The 23,360-nt window shown below is 35.9% G+C and overlaps 2 protein-coding genes across 2 annotated transcripts in view; one reads left to right on the top strand and one right to left on the bottom strand.

The window, feature by feature from the left end:
- Positions 1–13,602, top strand: part of LOC139959589 (large ribosomal subunit protein uL3-like) — a 108,203-nt gene extending 94,601 nt beyond the window's left edge. Inside the window, exon 8 of the mRNA XM_071957313.1 lies at positions 13,390–13,602. Within this exon, the coding sequence (XP_071813414.1) occupies positions 13,390–13,587 (198 nt within the window). The 3' untranslated portion in view covers positions 13,588–13,602. The remainder of the gene's footprint in view (positions 1–13,389) is intronic.
- Positions 1–18,193, bottom strand: part of LOC139959600 (cytoplasmic phosphatidylinositol transfer protein 1-like) — a 40,134-nt gene extending 21,941 nt beyond the window's left edge. The window contains exon 1 of the mRNA XM_071957329.1: positions 18,189–18,193. The gene's annotated coding sequence lies outside the window, so the exon portion shown is untranslated. The remainder of the gene's footprint in view (positions 1–18,188) is intronic.
- Between the last annotated feature and the right edge of the window lie 5,167 nt (positions 18,194–23,360).

Genomic DNA, 23,360 nt, shown 5'->3' with positions numbered 1-23,360 from the left:
TCAAGGTGAAATTGAGGTCATCAAGCAGGAAACAATTTTTAATACCAGGGCTGCATTCACTTGCCTATCCAAGGAATGAGGTGAAGGGAGAAGTAGGCAGGAAACTGGCAGTGAACCAACTTACAATTCTGACATTAACTTGCAATATTTAAGGATAATCATTTGCTTTATCAGCCCTAATTGCTTTTCTTTTCTCCTTGTAATTTACATATAATCAAAACTTGAACATCATTTTCTTTCATCGCTACAGAGATATTTCCCCACTTCAATCCTCTCCTTCCATCCTCCAAACTCCTCCCATCCTCTAACCTCCTCCAACCTCCTCCCATCCTCCAAACTCCTATCATCTATACAAGCTCATATCCAGAGAGAATTTAATGAGATTAACTACTTAATAACATTGTACAAAGTCCCTTGATCTGAAAATATAGAGCTGAATATCTTTAAAAGATTTATCCGTGCATAATCACTCAAAATGGATCTAAACAAAAATAATAATTATAGAATACAGAGATAATCCTTACCCCTGCACCCCCAAGACCATCCCTCCCCCTCTCCTTCCACCCCCCCTCCAACAAGACACGAAAAGGAAAACAGCACAATATCCTATCCTGCACCTGAATGTCAAGACAACAACAACAAGTAAACACCTCATACTAAACTCACAACATGACTGCAGCTATAGCAAACCCACGACTACCAGTGATATGGAATTCCCCTGTTGTCAAAGTTCTCATGAAAAATTTACTGGCAGCTATCTTGGAATGTTGCCAGCGGGTTACCCCCGATGGCACCTCACAGGATCGACTCCTGACTTTTAAGCCCTGACTGGGAAGCCCAAAAGTCTTTGACCTCCCCCACATTCACCTCTCTAAGGATCTTCTTTCTAGCTCCTAAAATATGTCCTGCCTAGGGTGCCGCGACCTAAATCGGGGCCTCCCTCCCCCCCCCCGCCATCTTCATCTCACTAACAGCATCATCCAGCTTCTCTTCTCACATCTCAATCACATTTCATACGCCCCAAGTGGATACCTGTCACCGTTTATGGGTCTGAGACGCTGGGGCTCACTCCGAACCATTGCAGGAGATAAAAAAAAAGGCTTCGTAATCATTTCCACTTGAAGTGGTTGACATGCTTATTATACACAAACACCAAATCTCATTTGACAAATTGCTCGTCTAAATAATCTGACGGATCAACAAAAAAACACTTCGGAAAATAGAAACGGAATTGTGTTTTCCTCGATAACCCCTCCTCAGTTTTCCCTCGTAAGAGAAGGACGTTAGGTAATATTAACTCATTCCCACTGTGTCGTTCTACCGTACTGACGATGATACGAACGATGCCATATGAAACTGAAGTGAGCCCTCCCAGGGATGGGGAAAGTGAGACCTTCGCACCGCAATTTCCTGCTGGCAAGAACTGTTTTGACAAGGGAGGTTCCTAGCTGGATTTTTGTTTTAGTTATCTGTCTCTTCCAGTTCAAGAATTTCTTTCAATCAACACTGCAGGGTGGGCTGGCAAGGAGAATTACTCTATGATGTTAAAATCAAGAAGCTTGACCAGACTGGTCTTTTAGGGGTTGTTTGATGATTCTGGAGGATACTAGAGAGAGATGACGAAAGACGCCGAATTCTCCTTCCACAATTCTCTGAGCTCTGCTCTTCTCAACTCCTCAGCAGGAAAAATAAACAATATCAAATCATAAAATAATTATTTGTATTAGTCTCTGTTTTATTTCTGTAACTGATATTAAGCTTCTTATGCAAATAATCTCTTTTCTTTTTTTTCTGAACATGTATTGGTCATAAATATCTTTATTATCATCATCAGAAGTGCAAATGTAATTCTTTTGTTTATAATCACTTTATACAAGATCAAGCAGGGGTCATATTTCAAAAGTCTTGTACGTCACTTTGCATGTTTTTTTTTTATTTATTTATTTATTTTTTTTTTAGTTGTTTTTTTTTAATGTGTATTTTTTTATTATCGTTTAGTACGGGTGATTTTTATATTATTGCTTTAGGCTTTTACATTGTATGCCTTGTTGGTTCTATATATATTTAATATTTAGGTTTTTGTTAATATTTGTTTAGGTTGTACATTTGTAAAGCGCTTTGAGCAGCTTTGCTGATTATGCGCTATATAAATATTACTTATTATTATTATTACTATGGTTTATGAAATAAAACATTTTTCATCTCTGACAACGATGTGGGGATTATCAAGATGATCGACAGTTGACAAAGTAAACTTTGATCACTTCTTTTGTCTCCTTAATTAGTTGATCACTTCTTTCATCTCCTAATTAAATTACCAAAACAGATGTTGTGCTTTTAATACAAACATCCTGTGTCGCATCAATTAAATGTAATGCTTAATTATTTCGTTTTAAAATCTTTCACGTTCATGCCTAAACTTAGATCGTTCCCATTGTAATCTTGATGGACTAAAAATGAAATATATTGTGTCGTCAGGTACACTACTTTTCACGCACGTTACAACATTTTAACTAGTAATTAATTTCAATCTTTTGCATTCAGATTTACAACAGTAACTCTTCTGACCTTCAGCAATGATCGGGGAATTATTTAGTGTTCACATTTTGCGTAGCAGTCTTGAAGGTTCAAACTTTTTGTTCATAACATGTGTCAAAAAAAAGTGCTATACATCTTTGAACTTGCATAAACCAATTTACATACTGTGTTATATTTTGAGCATTTTGCATAGCGTTTTGTACTATACCAGATACTGTCAATTATTCAAGTACTCTATATCACAATATCAAGTTAAGAAGGTATGAAATTATGATAAATCTTTTAAAAGCAACTAGGAGAATAAATTATTCATTTATTTTGCAGGAGTTATCTTGTTTTCCAGCATAACTTTCTTAACTTAAAAAACACAAATCTTTCTTTATTCATCCGGTGCTGATGAACACAAACCATATCCTTGATAACCTAACTTAGATTTTAGATAAATATTTCCTACGGGAAATTTTTACACTTTGGCTGACCCTTGTTGACAAATCACATTTATTCCCACCAGAGGGCAACGAGCCAACTTTTCCTCCTCGGAGCTCTCCGTGTAAAACTTCTGGAGTATTTAGCCGATGGTTCTTTCATCTCTTATCTTAGTTTTTTTATTCTTAGATCATCATCGATACCGGCAAACCCAAAAGAGAAAAATAAAAATCGAGCCAACTACTCTGCCTCCCTGTGGACAAGCAAACTGCAGAGTCATGTTGTACTATACAAAGAAAGCACTGTCATCGCATAGATTTTGACTCAGAGTTTAAAGAGACTGCTTTAAATTTTGCTCCAAAAATCCAGAGTATTTTGCCCCCCATTTTCTCTTAAGCCAATTTCCTCTCCTTATTTATTCATTAGATTTCACAATCTTCACAAGTAGCTGACAGCATTTCCTTGCATAGTTTATCTCGGTGGATCATCTCGATGGATGTTTCTTAAACAACGAGAAATAAAACTTAACCACCGAGTCCCCTCGGACGAGATAACCGCTGATTCAATGAATATTAGCCAGAAATTCTCTGCCACGTACTGCCTTGACTCACACAAGACACGCTACGAGACCATTGACGTGGGTTACGTGCACGTACTGCAAGCTGTCTTTCGGCACGTAACCCTCGTCGAAGACATCTGGCTAGAAAATTCCTCGACTCCCGAAAATAATCAATGATTTAATGACACATTCAACCATTCATTCCTAAGTGTATGAAAATGATAGCTAGCACATGTACAAAAGTCATCCTTTCTGACCTTCGTTTGAACTGATATTATGAGCTGTCTCTTTTATTGTTAGTCCGATGCTACGAGTCTTTACTTTTTTGACAGAGTGAGGGTGAGAAGGCTACGGTTAAAATGGTATCAAAAATATGCCATCGTGTTTGTATTCATAAACGATACATTGTGGTGCATAAACTGACCTCAACCCAATACAGCCAACCAAAAGTAATTAAATAAATGGCTGACTCAGGTGTATGTTATCTACCACAGTCGTTTTTCCTACCATTTCTGTGAACCCAAAACTTGTTAATTACGGCGAGCTTCGCAATGTATTGACGATATATATACACATTGGATACATGTATGAAGCTAACGCAGCATGTAACTAAACTGTACTCCCTATATATAGAATGGCCATTTAACCTGGATTAAAAATTTGACCTACAAAAAGGACAGAATTTAAAGCTGCAGGCAATTTTTAGGGTGTTAAGGGCCAAATAGCTGACTGACATGTCCTGTGCATGTGTCAATGTACATAATTAACCGAGAGAGTGCTGACCACCACGAACACAGGGAAGTACGTAGAAGTCGAACGATATAAATAAGTTTTGATTCTGTAATCACCAGCCCATGCAGCTATGGTCAAATGTAGATCCTCCATGGTATAATTATTAAGCAAATTTATGAAACTTAAATTTTGTCATGGATACAAATACCTGGTCTGCTAAGTCAGCAGGAGGGTTTAGTTTCTTTCCCCTTTTAATTACTATATTAATCCCTGGATATCCATAAAGTTTCCAGTGGATTAATCTTTTTAACTTCAATCTATAAAGTATATAACTATAATTTTAAGTAAAATTTTTACCAATATTGGAATGCAGCCAAACATTGGTTTGGCATAGACTTGTCCATCATCTTCTGTATCCCTCCACTACAACGTCAATCCTGTTTATAACCATAAAACTTTTTTCATTACAATCCAAATTTACACCCAAAATCATGGTATAACTCTATGTTATATTTTACAAAGTTTTGGTCGTTTTGACTGCAAGCAACGTTTACTTTGTGTACTGAAAAACCTGATTCATCCCAAGCCTCATCCTTCCCCTAACACATCCAGTTGCATATAAACCTTGCAATTGTTAACATCCAAATTTACACTCCAATCTTAGTACAATATATAAACTTATATTAATTTTTTCAAAGTTTTTTGATTGCAACCAAACTTTGCTTTGGTTCCTGCCCATACCCTCTTCTACTTCTTCTCTATTCCACCTCCAGCTTCCACTACAACATCATATATTACCTATAAAGACTCTTCATTTCAATCCAAATTTACATTCCAAGCTAAAGTAAAACTACATCAGTTAGTAAAAGTGAGCAAACTTGTTACTCCGTAGCTATCTGACAATTAAACCCTCCACTTTTTTTTTTCCAGTCTCTTTTCCTTCGTTTTCCACTCTCGCTACAGTTAACGCAAAGATTAAGTTTGCTTCGATCCCGTAACAGGACCAATTGCCACATCTTTTACAAGGTAGCGAATTAAATTCGTCCGGTGAGTGCTTGGGCATAAAATTCAACCTATTACCAATTTGGTTTCGGCACCGAGCCCAGAAAATCCACCAGCGCCAAACATTTTGTCACTTATGCAAAAAATAAATCAATAGTCTTAATTTCTCGCTGCAGTTGATTTTTGTTCCCTAGAGTTTGGGGACGGTGGAGGCATTTTCGCTCTGAACCTTAAGAGCCACTAATTAAATTGCTGCCTCTTTTTTCTTCTTTCCCTGCTTTCCGCGGGATCATTTAATCCTGTGTTTGCTCAGAGATATACCTGTGTGTGTGTGTGTGTGTATAGTTTGAAGACCAACCCTTCATATTTGTACACCGTTTGTCAATCAGCGAGACTTGTGGACTCTCGATCGTTGACGTCATCCCGAGTAATTTGCGGTACTCATCTCCGACCCTCTCGGCAATGAGAGCCAGAAATTACTTAACCGGAGAGTGCTCCGTTACTGGTATAATTTACGCACGGTGCCATCCGACCCTTGACGCATGTGGGGTATAGTATCAAAGACAAACACAGATCAAAAAAACGCACGATGACGACGAGGACGAGATGAACAGAGGATGAGTGGCTTGTTTCAAATTTACAAGCCAAAGAAACATACTCCTCTTGATGTTTGGTGAAGTGTCTGGTAATGTTGAATATTGAAAACTATATGGGGAGCTCGAGCGTCGGTATCAGTCAAGCACTTCATCTACAAGACATAATCTGACTGTCGTTGCTATGGACACCATTGCTACGGCACTCCATGCATGGGGAACTGTTGAGCTGTATATAATAGAGCATTTACATAAAGTACACATGTAGCAAATCAATTTTGGACTCTTAATATATTGAAAGGATCTTGACAGGATTCCAAAACCCATTTTTAGAAAGTATGTGCAAGTAATTACAGAATTTGTTACTAGTTCTTTTCTTTCACACCACCCTCCCCACCCCCCCCCCCCAATCCCCTACTTGCCTAAACAAGCCTGCAGTGATTTCATTAAGAAATACACTGAACATCATAGAAACAGGAAAAAGTGAATGACAATTGCAAAGGGGGGGGGTATAAAATATATACAAAAAAAATACAAAAAAATCAATGAAAAACTCATCCTTCATTGCCAAAACATTTATACTTTTTTTCATACTGAAATAATTATGTAATTTTGGAAAATGGAACAACTGCAATTAGTCATGTTACTTTGTCAATGTTGATCATCTGCCAACTTGAAGGTCACATCAATGACAACATAACTGATGACATCGTGATTGTTTTAACAAATCTGATTTACATCTTAATTAACAGAAAACGGAGAGAAACGCAAATGGAATTAAGTGATTTGATCATCACTGAATTAAGTCTAGGATTAATTGTAATGGATTCTTTCTAAATAAACGAGAATATTTCCATATTACATATTCAAGCAATGACTTCTTATTTGTTGGGGATTGAATCTATAATTGAGATTTTTAATCCATAATTTTATATAAGAAGCTACTTATAAGTCTAAATTTTATTCATAATATATTATATATGACACACTATAATAGCTAAACCAGATAAAATTGCTTTTGGTTTTTAGTTTGTGATCTCCCTTATGCAAATTAGGTTTATAAGTGCTTGATGTCTCATTGAAGTAACACTTACGATTGCTTAACACTTTGTAACTAAGTAACGGTTCGAACATCATGTAAGCCTGAACTTACATTATATTACGTAACCATATATTTACCTAAGTAACTACTGTAAGTACTGCGACACTTCACATGAACCTTGAATACAATTACAAGTACTTATTCCCATCAAAAGAGCTGCATTTAGCAGATTATTAGCCTTGATAACTGGTAACAATAGTCAACAAAACTCTACCATCATTCTTGTACATGTATATATGCAAAGCTAATTGCATACATATGCTATGCAAGCATTATTTTGAACTACATATACATACCTCATGTCAACATCAACTTTTAATAAGGCATATCTATAGAAAGTCTTGGAAGTAATTAATTTCATTATATATGTTTTCCTGGAAAAAAATTGTTATGATGAGTCACCGATCACTTAAGCACATTCGATCCTAAACGAACGACAATGTCATAACAAGTTAAAATGTTTCATTCAATATGATTCATAGAATTATCTCCGCTAATATTAATTATATCTACATAATAAATAGTATGTACTGTCACTTGAAAGGCATGTCACTGAAAATCTGCAACATTCAAAGAGCTCCTTGTTCCAATTATTATTTTTGGTTCAAGTTAGGAATACCGTAAGAAACATACAGATGTCATATTATCCAACAAAGTCATGATTATAACTTTATGTGCAGTAGGCAAGGCTCAAACTGCTTTAAGGTTTCAACATTTCCACTGTTGGGAGCTGGCTCTTGAACCTATGGCTTTGGGCAAAAAAGGAAGAATTTGGCCAACCGTACCATTTTGAAAGCTATTATTTATTTACGTATATCAATCCATCCAGTTGATTGATGGCTTGATTAGGTCAGCTTGCAAACAGCTGAGTTTTGTTACCTTTAATTTGCAGCATAAATCATTTCACCATCCTTTCCTTATCCTCGATTAATATTAAACCACAATTTGATACGGAAAAAAACCCGACAGAAACCGCCCTAAAACAAAGAGAAAATTTAGTCTAGTTTTTCCCTGAATTGGCTATAAATAACAATCGACCTGGTATACCTACTTGACAACAAATCATCCAGAGAAGATGGATTACTTACAGTAAAGACTTTCTTTTTCTTTTCTTTTTTTTCTGCCCTAGAGTCACTCATGCAAAGACTTACTGTATAACTACCATACTTGACTGGCTTCTATCAATATTAATGCAACAGAAACATATTTCTTAAACAGCTGTCTAATAAAACATATACAGTAATTTATATATGCAACAACTTTAAAGCAGCAAAGTGTGTTCGCAATGTTTGGTTTCCCGCCGTACCATCAAACCAACAAAACTGTTAGTTCGTTTGCAGCAGCTTGTGTCCACAAGTAAGTAATATTGACATAGAAAATTAACATATATCAAAAAGTATATACTCTGTAGAAAATAGTACATGCACCTATCACCCCTAGCTTGATCTCAATATAGAAGCCTGGGGAATCTTTGCTATTTGGATCCAATAATTTAGCCAATGCAATGAACTTAATTATGATACAAAGAACGTAGTATCATCTTGCTCATTACAGGCCCACAGCTGAGGGGTGGGGGGGGAGGGGAGGGGAAAGAGGGTGAGGGGAAGTTGTACATCATATTTTCAGCCTCACACAAGAAAGTGTGGTCTATTTAATAATATGAATACAAAAATTTTGAAAGTTTTACATATAAAAAATAGAGACAAAACTTGGGTAATTGCATGACTTTGACTATAAAAATATATTACTACTCTGGGCAAAAGTCCTGCATTTTACCATAAGAATTTTAAAGTCTAATATCATATATTTTCCCATTCAGTTTTTTTATCATTCTCTGAGGAATTAACATTTAAAGGGTCTATGTAATAGACTAGATATATGATCATATGAAAATTAATCAGCCATCCTTTAAGTTTGCTAGAGGTCTGTCCAACAATGTATCAACCATGCATCAATGACTAATCCATCTTGCAATCTATCAGTTTGCCTTCAAGACCTTCCCCACAAATGGATGCAACTTAAGTTAAGTTACCTGTCTCTGAGCGAAAGTCCTGCATTTTACTATAAAAATATTAAAGCCTAATACCACATATTTCCCATTGAGCTTTGCGTTGATTCTCTGTGGACCTAAACTTTAAGGGGTCAATGTATTAGACTAGATAGTCCAGTCACTTTAACTGATGAACCCTAATTTGTTTAAAGGGCCATTTCTCAATACAAAAAGAGTTTACTACAACCTGGAGTGACGGCAGTTGTTTTTAACGGTCTACATCATATGAAAATAAATTTGCTGCCTTCAGCCATCCTTCAAGTTTGTTAGAGGTCTGTCCAACAATGCATCAATGACTAATCCAAGCAATGCAAGGCCTTCCCTACAAATGGATGCTACTTTTAGAAAACTGTCAAAAAGATTTGCTTAATAAATAGATCTGCATGGCAGAAACATATCAACTATAACTCTGAAGCTTAGAGCGGAGATTTTTAATCCCCTCTTCTTTTTCCTCTGAAACGCAAATTGATAGCGACAAGGAAGAGAGTGGAGGGGGGGGGGGGGGAATTGAGACATTAAGTCACAATAGGAGGGTCCTGTCCATTAGGACATACAAATCATCCACTAAGTAGCAAACGTACAGTAATTAACACTACTCTGCTGGGTCATGAGATTGTGTACTACAAAATTTTACAAATAAATTTTGTCAGCAACACAAATTTGAACTTCTTGATTCCTTCAATTTTCAAGTTTTTATTTCAGCCGAACCTAATTCAAGCGGTGCACGTTTGGAAACAAACTATTTTCTGAGTGAATCCTGGTGTACACTTTAAGCCTGAATGTGTGTACAGTATGTTAATTGTAAACAACAATCAGTCGCTTCAAACTGTAGAAAGTATATATATGACAGCAAGAAGCTATGTGACAGGTTCAGTACTAAAGAGCAAATAGAGATCAACTGTGTATGTATGCCATTGGTACAACTTAAAAATATAAATTCATGTAAAATTTATTTTGGATGAATCTAGGCTAATGCTTACATAAAGTTAGCAAATTGTTGCACCAATTGCAAAGATTTATATACAAGTTTTTTGTAAACAGAACTAAACCGTACCAATTTTCACCAAATTTATGAAAAACAAAATTCAAAAAATCTTCAAAATTACTACACAAAGACATGAACGCTTAATGTTCGGTGCATGTATACGTGATGGTGATTAGCACAAATACGTAGTGCTTAGTATAATGAGACAACCAATCACCCGTCAACTTTGAGACCTGTTGAATCACATTAACCAAACTAATTCAAAATGTACTCCTTCCTTTTTCAATATGACACTTCAGCTAGAAAGTTGATTGAAGCATCATTCCTAAACAGCTGTGCACACTCTATCATTCTACATTGTAATGATTGTGATGTCGATTAACCTGGTTCCATTTCCTGATAGATTCACCGAGCTAGGTTTTAATGATGGAGTGCAATGTTCCATATTAAGAATGTTTAGAACATGATGATCTATTCTTTTCTTGCCAAGAGCAGCTTGTGGAATTACCACTGGATTGTAATTAGCCTTAAAATGATATATGACCAAATACTCTGCAGTGTTCTAGCTGAGGGCGCTGTAATATAGGTCCGTACATGCGTACCGTTTTACGAGTCTCAGAGTCAAATTCACACGATTGCATCAAAAGGGCTGTGTTACCGATGGATGCCAACACAGGTTGTGAATATGTATATTATTGAGTCAAAGTTCCACTTGTGGTGGAGTTTTGCGAAAAAATGTTTGAATTATTTAATGCAAATTGTGTGTATATTTTAAGTCGAGACAAGATGTATTAACAATGTTCGACTTGCTAAAGTCTTCGCTCAGCTGTACCATAAATATTATCAAATTCCTGCAGTGATATATATCCCAGGTGGAATAAAGATGGCGCCCTATATAGCTCTCTATGTGAGATAAATTCACTGTTATAGCTGTATATATATCTGTCACATATAGTATAATGGTAATACTTGTAGATAATAAGAATAAAACACAAGTGTAATCACCTATCTTGTGAGGAGACAGGTAAGCGAGGAGCGAAGTAAATTAGATAGATATACTGACTCGCCTTTATATCGACTATCGCCCTCTTCACCACTATCCCACTGCAGACTTAATTACATGCGTTTTCCATTCATGGAAAACATTATTATTATAATATTCTCAGTTTGTTGACACATACTGGTCAACCGTTTCATTTTACAACCTGCAATCTTTCATCGGCAGCTCCCTTGACATATCAGATCTCAGACAAAATGTCATAGAATGGTGTTACTTTTTAATTTGACTCTTTCAAACTTTTGAAATGTCAACGCCATTGATCCTGTAAAGTACTGTGAATGTTTAAACCTTAAACAACTCTAGATTCCTAACCTTGAGAGTGAGTTCCACATGTCGACTTCACAAACGACTGCTCACATATCTCTCTATACATCTGGTTTTGAAACGCCAAGAATACTATGACAGCTGTTTGTAAAAGTTTGAAACACCAGCCGCGGTTACGACTACTGTAACTGAGGGACGGGACAGATGGGATTGTCGCTTACACTGTCGTTATGGTAACACAATCACCATTGTTTTGACCCCCCTAGGATAGCAACTTAATGACAGAAGGTGAGCACCAGCGGGAGAAAGTTTGATGACCGTTGATCGTCCATAGTGGATGTATGGATGCCATGAGTGGTGGATGAATGAAGTAAACGGGTGTGTTAAGAATACAGCAATCCTCATCATATTACGAAATGCTTTTGTGTCATGATATAAAGAAAACCATTAGCTATATTATCATAACTGTTATATATAATATTATAACATCATAATAACTGGTACACATTTATATATGACCGTGATCATCCATAGTGGATGTATGGATGCCATGAGTGTGGTGAATGCTATACACTTACAATTAATTGATTTTTACCAGACTGGGGTAAAATATCATACAGTTCGTGACAACATGTCTGAAAGTTCACATGCTCAGTAAAGTGAACAAATGTACGCTTGGATCGATCTTTTTAAATTGGGAATTGAGCTTATGTAATATGAGTTTATTGAGTTATTATATTATCTCATTTTAATAAAACTGCTGTATTGTTTAATTATAAGTAAAACAAAGGACAACAATGTAGTATTTCGTGCCCATTATATCAACCTTGTTATTATTACTCTCAAAGAAGCCTGTAACCATATACTTGCTTTCAAAACAAAGTTAGCAATGTTCTATTACTACGATATGTGAGTGATGATACTTTTGTACAACGGTTAATATTTCCCCTCAAAACAAGCATATTGTAGTACTGTGTCAACGGTCACCCAGTTCATTCAAGACAAGGTACAGTAGAACAAGGGTAGAGAATAATAGTTGTAAGGAGACAGGTAAGTACAGAAAGTAAGAATGACAAAATTTCTACTTCTGAGTATATGTCATAATTACCATTCAGCGTCAATTATGCCACCGGGGCGTACAGTATCGTTAACTGTTTCCCAATATAGTATATTCTCATTAATTCAAATAATAACTTTCCAATATTATCATTTAAAAAAAAATTAAAAACATAAAAAACATGACTTAACTTTGTGTTTCAGATAGAAAGAGCATTTTGTAGGACAGGTCTAAAAGTTTCTCATATTTGAAAAATCGATATATAAAAGTCTGTCATAATTCGGGCATTGATGAAACCACCTGCACAAGAAACGTACAGACTGCTCTACGATGACTGCACGTTTTAACTCTTTGTAAACATAACAATGAGTACATACAACATCTTAATGCATCTACCCACTGCATTAGCGTCCAATAAAATATGCCCTTTTTTTAAAATAAGTCTGACCACTTAGGAGATTTTAATAGGATTAAGATCCATTTTCTTGATGCATTTTTGATGTTACTAAAATCCACAACAATGGAGTTCATAAAGCAGGCTGTAGTCAAGTTTTCATTGCAAATAAGAAACTTTAAAATTAAGCCAAAATTTGTCTTCCAAAGTTTTCAAATATATATATTGCATTTGGTTATTTAAAAAAAAAAACATACTGATATGATAAGTGTCGGGATGAGGATTAGATAATAATCCAATCAAATCCAAGAAACCACTCTTTCACTCTATATATTACCATATCTTTAACTTTGATGGAAAAGTCCAGGCTGGTCTAGTCAGCTGAATTCATTGCAATTATCTGACATTGAATAACACTCAGTAGCTAAGTTACATAAAACAAGGTTACATAAAAAAGGTTATATAAAACTTGGTTACATAAAACAAAGTTAAATAAAACTTGGTTACATAAAAAAAGTTTCATACTGTAAGGTTTCATAAAACTTGACAAAATCAAAATCCCAGAAGCTGCTTCTACAATGAATGAATGAAATCACTGTTACTTTATGGCTTTATTGTATTGTGTTTTCCCTTTTGCCCATACAGGCCTGGTGGGGGTGGGGTGGAAGAAGTTACTTTTATGTCTTTACTGTATGGTGTTTTCCATTTTCCCTGTACAGGTCTGGTGGGTTTAAAGTAGATATAAAAGTAGAACGTACAGTAGTCCATAACCTGTATCTGTCTGCTTATGTAATAATAAACAAACTTTCAAGGACTACAGTTTAGAAGATGTTTCTGTGTAGTTTGATGATTTGCTCATCTCACAATCGCACTTAACGATGATCGACTGGGGGGGGGGGGGGAGGGGTGACAGGGGAACAGGATCCTGATCCTCCTTGCATTCTCAAATGCAAAGAAGGCCGCAGACACCATGATTTTAAGGAAGTTTCTCAGAACCATGCAAGCAATTTGGTAATCATAGAGATTTGGACGTAGAGATTGTATGTGATGTGAGAACAAACGTGTCAGATGGATGCCAGTGATGGAGATTCAACAGGATGACCTCGTTAGCACACTTCTAGACAAGGGAGAAAGTGAATTGACTTAATTAATATTGAGGCACCTCAGATAAACTATTCTAAATCACAGTGTATTCTCTCATCGGGTCCTTGTCTGCTGTTTCTTTAAGCCAGGAAGGAAAACCAACATGAATGTTTTCATTGACACCTTAACATCTCTGACTGACAGGTCATTTACACAAAGTACTCCAAACGATCGATAGATCGTCTGAAATTTCCCTCAGTATATGACATGAGTGGCTACTGATGACTTTTATCCCCTAAAACTGCCTGATTTTGTTGAATTTTACAGGCAGGCAAAGTCCTCCTTTTCATTCAACATGTATGTGTACTTGCGCAGAGTTTTTACAAGACGCCAAGTTAAGGATGGCCACCGGGCGATACATCATTTTAGTGTACATGGAGGCCTACTAGGGGATGTACGGTGTTGAAAAATTACCATTAGGGGCATGTGCAGGTAGAATAGTTTAAGGCGACCTTGAGTGAAGATAACAGTCATAGAACTACGGTATTATACAAATTATCTGCAGATATGATGTGCCAAGTTTGGGACGACATTTATGAGCAGTATTAATATCATATACTATAGGTATGGTTTCTATCAGACAGAGTTTAGAAACTTTTCATTACGAATGTCAGTACGAATGCTTTGAAGCATGATATGAGAGGACAGTATAAAGTGGTATTAGCATTAGAAAACTGCTTGTGTGAGATGAATTGAAAATGGAAGCAAGTCCAAAAGTATTTTTTCACAAGCTCTGGAAAGTCAAAAGTTGTAAGAACGAAAACCTCATCGAGGAATATTGGAATAATATCTTTCATTCCTTTCTTTAGTTTTTATTAACAATCTTTGAAATTCAAGCCAGCATGCATCCACTTTTAAGCAACTCCATGACAAAACCATACATAAAGAAAGATATGCACCAAAAGTTTGATAATGACACAATGAAACTTAAATGCCACCTATTGTAAATTGCCATCCTTGTGTAGAAATAATGCTAATATTTCACGCTAAAAAAAACTCAATTGTGATGATTTTTAAGGGCATTTTACAGAAATGTCCACGAAGATGCATGATATTTCTCGGTTGTGAAGAAAACGATCTGTAAGACTTACATGGCAACTGTACTTAAAATTATTAACCTGTATAAAGTATATATTCTTTCACCATAAGAAAATGACTTGGAATGCACACTGTACAATATACAATACATCATGCTAACATCAGAGACTGCACAGTAGCAATTACACACTCTCTGCCAAAACGTTGATGGAATTTTTAGCACACAGATTATAAACCCAAAGTCACCGTTATAACTGTTATTTTAATTTAATTTTTAATTGAAACTAAAAATAGCAACCTGGGTGATGAAATTTGTAAGAGATGACCTTCTATCTACTGTTAAAGGGTCTTTCCAATTGAAAAAAAAAAATCTGTTGTCTTAACTCTTGCTTGTCATCACAACCTGCTTAATCTTGCATAAATTGTATCCTAAAATAATAGAGAAAAAAAATACTGAAACATCACCTAATCATCAAAATCAATTAAGAAAAACTTGATGACAGAACTACAGAGTTTATATCAGGCTTTTATGACTATGGTCTGAGATGTACAATTAATTGTCCATGTAATAAATTGTATGTAGTACTTTAAAGTCGGTTTGATGTCATAACTTTTCAACTTCAAGGTAAATGAAATACAATGTATTCCGGAAACCCCTACAGGGTTATTAATTCTATTCTCAAGAGTATCGATAACAGAACTGGATGCAATTTTCGGCCGAGGAGGCGGAAAATAAAAGCTGACTTTTATTGTTTAAATTTGATGAAATGTGTCTGTTGCAATTTGAGGCTGAAATTGTACAGGCAGGAGATAAAATTATAACAAACAACACCGACAACAAAATTAAAAAAATACAAATGAAATGAAATTAATTTGTAGATGAAGATTAATTTATTTCAAAGGGAGGTAGAAGACAGTGCTGTGTACTTTGGTGGCCTTATGGGTAAATGTCGCTATCCTACATACCGATGTACTTTTCAAAGTACGAAAATTGTCGTAGGAAATTCGTACAACAAAATGCACGATGTTGGCACTTTGGATGGTCGAATGAGAAGGAAGGGCATTGACCGGAGTAGCCGGTCATAGAGGGCGCACATTGATAAAAGGTTACCAGTTCATTCTAGGCACGGTAGAAGGATGTGCTAAGGTTGTGGGGAGACAGGTGGGTGAGGAATGCAGCAAGTGCATTCTAATTGTGGTCAAAGAACTAGCTTACCATGAATGACAGTATTTAAAAGTATTAAATATTAGGAACAGTTTCTTTTTTGGATACTATACATTAGCATGGGTGTGCACATTTGCAAGAGAATATGTTGTATTGTGTGGATCAGTGTGAAATTTGTAGCTTGCATTTGATTTGTAATTTATCAAAGGCATAGAAGGGCGCACAGTAAAAAGGTTACCAGATCATTCTAGGCACGGTAGAAAGAGGTGCTGAGGTTTTGGAGAGACAGGTAAGCGACGTGCGAAGTGAATTTGTAATTTATAAATGCATGAGAGGGGGAGGAGGGAAGGGGCATGGACGGGGAGGAGGGGAGGAGGGGGAGCTTGGGATTCCTTACAAATAGCTAGATACATCCAAGGCATTGATGCTTGAAGATAGAGGTACCATTTCCAACAAAACTAGAGTTGCATCTCGACTTTCAAAACATAGTGTAAGATATAGAGAGATTCTTGGTTTGAAACTCGTCACTGTTGTAAAGATTATTTCACAATTAACAGGAAAGGAAATTGTATTTCTGTCCAATCATATATCCAATTGAGGTTTCAGACAAATACTTGATGCATTTGTAAATGTAGAAATGGATTGACATTCAATTGGAGGGCTAAATCGTACATGAGCAATTGTACTATTTAGAAAGGTACCCTATAGATTTAGAAGATGACTTGGGCAAGATGACCTACAGTAGAAGTGGATCAGATTATCACTCAAATGTTACCAATCTTTTCTAAGTTTATAATAGATAGGTGGTCAATTTGTATAGATGGGACATATATAGGAGATGACATCATTAATAAAATTGACTGAACAACTCGGAATCTCTGTCTCGTCTTCCTCTGTTATAATATCAAACTGCAATATCATGGTGCATAAATTACAGACAGCATCCAATCCCATTGAATCAATAGTGAAGTGTCTATATATAATTTAAGGGGCTTTGATGTACATGTAAGTATCATATAGGACAGTATATAAATACATTAGAAAGTCATTTATCATTATTTATATTGATGAAAAAGAAAATTAACATTCCAAACGATGCATTCCAGTGGCTCTTTCTTTCTTCTCTTTTTATTGATACTGTTCTGACCCCTCCCAAAAATATCTGACTTGTTGATTCTAAAAATACTAGGCTGACAACGGTGATGACAAGGGCCTTATTAAAATGTTTGCTAATTAATAGCTGTCATCGCCAATGAGATTAGAGATGAGTGGGATAGATGTTAAAGGGGCTTAGCCATCGAAATAAATTAGTGACTGTCTGCATGCGAATGCGGTTACACTGTGAGACATGTAGCAGAATTTGCAATCCACCTTCCCTTAGCATGAACCCCCCCTCCTCCTCCTCCTCCCTCCCAGGGAATTATTTAGTATTCAAATTATTGTGATAGCAACTTTGAAGGCTCTTAAATTTTATCTCCTATAAAGTACTATGGTCCCTGTATAAGAAAAAAAATTGTTTTATATATTTGGACTTAATCAACCATTTTACTATGTTTACATAGCATGTTGCACTGGGATAGTGAATAAATAATTCCCATCCCCTGCCCCTTCCCCCTTCCCCCTCCCCACTCCCTGCAGCCTTAATATTAATTCAATACTATTGCAACTGTGTACATGCAGGCTTCTGTATGTACACTAACCAAAAGTCGCTCTCAAAACATGTGTAGTTAGGTAGATAGGCAAGTGCAATTGTGGAGTGGGAGACAGGTAAGAGAGGAGCGAAGTAAAAACCCCAAAACTTACTGGTTGGGGATTTACGAGCGACTATGAATTCCAAAAACGCAAAAATCATATAAGTCACAAGCAATAATTTTGCCGAGAAACATGTGTAGTAACTTCCGGGTGGAAGATCCGGAAGGAATTAGTGGGCGTTGCCCAGGGAGCGAGGGCGCAGTGCTAAACCGTTTCCAAATCTGTAGTTAGGTAGATAGGAAAGTGCAATTGTGGAGTGGGAGACAGGTTAGAGAGGAGCGAAGTAAATCATAACATTTAAAAAAACAGACAAAGAGGAAATACTCACCGAGTATTCTGGTTCGATGAACGGTAAAGAAAGTAAAGGAGGAGAGAGAGAAGAAAAAAGAAACCATGATATGAATATTCAGATATGGATTATGGTAGCAATTTACCAACATTTTAGCATTAAAATACAATAATCAAGTTAGATACTCTATCTATTTTATTGCCCTGTTTCCACCAGATCTGGAAAACAAACACACAACTTTGAAGAAATGTCTGACGAGACAAACTTGTGTAAACGCTGTACAAACGAAAGGTGAAAACGTCGGATTTAATGCGAACTCTGAATCAACATATTTGAGAATTCCAAGAGTTCGCAGGAAAATTACGAGAAACAAGCTTACCTGTCTCCTCAATACCTTATCGATCAAATAAAATCAATCAAATTAAAGTTGATTGCTGAACTGAGCTCTACTTCGACATCTTTCTTTAAAGAACCCGGCTGGGAGAAAATGCAGTGAAATGAAGATGGAAAGATCTCTTCCAAGTTTCTGAGTGTCATGTTCTTAAAGACTTGTCTTTAAGTCGAGCCCTGTTTCACTTTTAACTTTCTTTTGCTTTATAGTTGTGATAAGACTGGTAAGGAAGTATAATTTGTAAGATTTATACCCAATGCATGCATGCAACAATTATTATGCAATTGGCATGCTGTACTGTACTAACCCCTGTTGAAGTGGTTTACCAGGAACTGATCTGGATTCAACTACTGTAAAAGCACTTTATAACTCCAGATATATCTGGATAGATTCCTCAATTATGAATCTTGTCCAACTGGATCCTAACTTGACTGTACAAAGTATTCACAGTTTGAGACATTTTACTTTTGCATGTAATTGTGGTGACATCATGGTAAGTGGAAAACATTATAAAAATACAGATAATCTAACTTCAGTAGCAGACAGCTACAGTAAGGTTCATATAACTTTCTCAAACAGCGTTTAATGCAGCTCTTATCGAAATAGATCAATGGAGATTTTTTCTTTAATTAATTAATCCTTTCTAAAATTACAAACATTTATGAAACAACAAAAGAAATTTAATATATACTGTAGGTAGGAGAACTTTTATCAAAATAGATCAATGTTTTTTTTTTCCTAATAAATATTCCTCTCTATTCACAAAACTAAATAAATGTAATATAATTAGGAGACCTTCTTATCTTTTAATTTGGCTGCAAAGGCCACAGCCTTCACTCTTCTACAGTGGTTCTGGCCTTCATGCATTTCATTTGAACAACAATATTGATATAGGACATTATTACTTATTACTGACCTTAATGCATTTATAAGATAAAACAAAAAATACGGCCTCGTTGTGGTACAACACTACAAAATTCTGATATTCGACGTGTTAATTTTTCAAGTAGACAGAATGCTTCACTTTTAATAATAAAGAAGCTATTTGGGATTTTGATGTCAATTTCTCAAACTCTACAATGCTCAAATGTTTTCTTTAAATATCACTGCAATGTTACTATGATCACATCAGAGAGTGCTTAGGTTGTGAGTAGACAGGTGATCAAACATTGCATTCACAAACAGCTAGACTGTCTGATGAATTATTCATGGTCCTAATCATAGATGCTTAGGGATCTTATGGTTCTTTACTGATGTTCAATATTCATAATTTTATTGTTGTGGCATTTTAGTACCTCTTCACAAGGGATATTTTAGTGTTCAAATTTTGTGTAGCATTTTCAAAAGGCTCTGATATTTATCTCTCATTGAATACTGTAGTTCATGTATAGAAAACTGCTATACATATTCACACCTGTTTAGCAACTTGACCATTTTGTATAGCATTTTGAGATACTACAGTAGATAAAATATTCCCTGCTTCAGTGTATACCCACTGAGTACATATATAGTTTCAAGTCCCAAGGCATGTGAGTTTGATTTGTATGTACAGTAACGTTATTCAAACAACGTCTTGGACGTTCCAGGCCCTAATGCTGTAAGACACTGTAGCTTGTATTCAATATTCGTATTTCAATGTTTTGAAATTTTAATATCTCTATCTATATACAATAGTCTACACCACCTTTGAGCACTGTCATGCAGTTTCAAGTCCCAAGGCATGTGAGTTTGATTTGTATGTACAGTAATGTTATTCAAACAACTTCTTGGACGTACCAGGTCCTGATGCTGTAAGATACTGTAGCTTGTATTCAATATTCATATTTCAATGTGTTGAAATTTCAATATCCCTATCTATAGACAGTAGTCTACACCTTTGAGCACAGTCATGCAGTTTCACGTCCCACAGCATGTGAGTTTATCTCCTACCGTATCTAACCCAAACATGTTTTGTTCGAGGTTCAAGTATTTGCAAGAAAGTTCCACATTCATATTAATACATTGTACATGAAATGTTCAAATCCCTTTTTAGTAGTTTAGTCAGAGAGTTTTGAGTCCCCCATTTTGAATGTGAGGTTGATTGCATGGTATTCTATCTAACAAAAAAACAGACCTTCATTAATTTTCAAGGTCCTTGGGGGTGCTTGCAAGGACTATTCATGGCTCTTTATTGTTTTAGTACATTATACATTAGTAAAAACGGCTAATCGTTTTCAATATTAAATTTTATTGATATGGGATTTCAGTGTCCCTACTGTACGTAAACTACACCATTAAACTATTAGAGTTCCAAGTCCCACAGCTTGTGAGGTTCATCTGTATCTAAACACAAACGGTAGAAACCAGTATCTATCGATAAATCTAGGTCGTTGAGGGTGCTTGGAGTTTTACTGAGCTATTAATACGTACATGCCATAGAAACACACTTGGTCGTGAATATCCATCATATGTCCAACAATATTTCGCACTTAATGTATTTGTTGTTAAGAAAGTATATCTAACTATCCATCTATGGAATAAATGATCTAGAAAGGAAAATTTTTTTAGATTTTTTTAAATCAATATGTGCTATATTTAGTAGTTTTATGATCTTTCCCAGGGACTACCGTACCTGCATCAATCATGAATAATGGGATATCCAACCATCAACTTTCATATTTAATAAACCTCCAAATATAGTTAACCTAACTCTGCATATATGTGCCTTCCAGGTAGTTTTAGTTGCCAACATTTGAACATTTGACAAGAATGACAAATTGTAGCAGTGCCATCTCAATAAAGTTACAGTTATTGATTTATCAAAATTTTCATATTAAAACCCAAAACAGCTAAACTATTTATAAATTTGCTGCTTTCCAATTTATGTCAGCAAGTCTCATTATTGCCTCACCATTTTCACACTTAAACTAAGTCCTAAGTCAAGGACCAAACATTACTAAATCGCAGAACACAGTACTTACATCCTTGGCAGTGACTATATGCAATACCACAACAAAACAATCTCAACGAAAAATTTAATGGTTTTGAATATTGACAAAATGTAGATACTTTTTGACCTGTCTACAATCAGTGCTCACGCAGTTTCCCATGTACGAAATCTACAAAACATTTTAAGTTTTAACGATCGCACCCTGAGATACCATACCTAGTCCCTGCTGAACTCCTTATCTCCCCAAATGTCCCAGTCAGAAATAAACTTGAATTTGCAACATTTTTCGCAGAGTTATATTCTTACAAAATACCAAAAAATTCAAAAGCTTACTGGGTTTGGAGATTTCCGAGTGACCAGCTTACTTGTCTCCTCACGATCTCAGCACTCTCTTTCTATCGTACCTAGACTGAATTGGTAAGTTAACCATTTAAAACTCTGTGCCCTGTATTTCAGGACCCCCTCCGGTCAATGCTTAGCTCCCTTCTCATTCTACCACCCAAAGTACCAAAATAGGAGAATGTAAACTTACACACAGTATTGTTAAAATTACAGCAAAATTATGATCAAAAGTAATGTGACTTCAACTATTATTGGAATATGCAAAAGGCTTCAACTTAACCGAGATGAAACTACAAGAAATATGTGTGGAAAAAAGGCCTCTAAAATCCCAAAAAGTAGTATAATAAAATCAAGCAAAGTCTTGGCAAACAGAGAATTTTGAGTTGACACTTCCATTTTTATTACTATTTTTAAAAAAAATTGGGAGAATGAAGTATTTCTCCAAGTGTGATGCACCCCTTTGGGTAAAATACCATCACCACCTTGCTCAGGGAGTAATTCATAAACAGCTCATAAAATCTGCTATTAACAGTGTTAGATCTCGCAGAAGACACTCTTTAAAAGTGCATTGAATCTAAATACATGTCCAGACAGCACAGCCAGGTATATTAATAGAGATTGTAAAGGGTGTACAAAAGTAGGTTTTGTAATTCATGACTGGATGACAAGCTCTTGTTATGACAAAGCCCTGATAATCAAAGGACTGTAAGGGAACCGAAGGGAGGACCGAGGAGATATATTAAGAAAGAGACAACCAGGGCACCAAGGAGCAGAACAAAAAAATATACACAGGTCTGGATAATACTTTATTAGTGTTATGAAATGAGTCAATTTTCTTCAAACTTCAGAGTCACATTGCCTATGTTTATATCAGGCCTTCATGGCAACAATTCTAAATAAATTAGGAAACATTCTCAACTAGGTTCTGTTGGAGAGCAGCTGTGCAACAAAGGATGATCATAAAAAATAAAAGTAAATCAACGACGGGGAGGTGTACGACAGTTGAGAATTTTATTTGTTTTGAGCTGACCATTCGGTATTCTACCGTTATAGCGCCGGTTTGCATTAATCACACAATTATAATTAAGACTAAATTAATGTGACTACTCAGTATACCTACTATATACTGTATCTATGCAATCCATCCAAATATAGCAACAAGTCTAACCAACATATTATCCACCTGACGGTGAACATACAATATAATCAGAATGTTGATAACATTGACTAATCTTCATCTCATAAGAGTTGTTTTGGCTCTCTCCTCTCCCCCCAAACTCCCTCCCCCCCACATAACAAACCCACATGGGATAGTGCTGTCACCTATAAGGCACCATCAGTTCTCTCCCCCCCCCCCCTCCCCACTGATAAAGAATGCTGCAATGTGTACAGTAGCAATAGTACTACTAAGTGTATACTACTAGTACTAAGTTTTGTATCTCAAAACTTGAGAGAGTATTTGGACAGGAAGTCACAGTTTATCCATATTGACTATGTGGTTGGGATTAGGGTTTATTGATTGACTCACATTGTGAGGTCATTGAATTGT

The sequence above is a fragment of the Apostichopus japonicus genome, chromosome 19 (assembly GCF_037975245.1).
Source record: "Apostichopus japonicus isolate 1M-3 chromosome 19, ASM3797524v1, whole genome shotgun sequence".
Lineage (NCBI taxonomy): Eukaryota > Metazoa > Echinodermata > Holothuroidea > Aspidochirotida > Stichopodidae > Apostichopus > Apostichopus japonicus.
The sequence above is the reverse complement of the archived record's forward strand: the minus strand, read 5'-3'. Positions and strand labels throughout refer to the sequence as shown.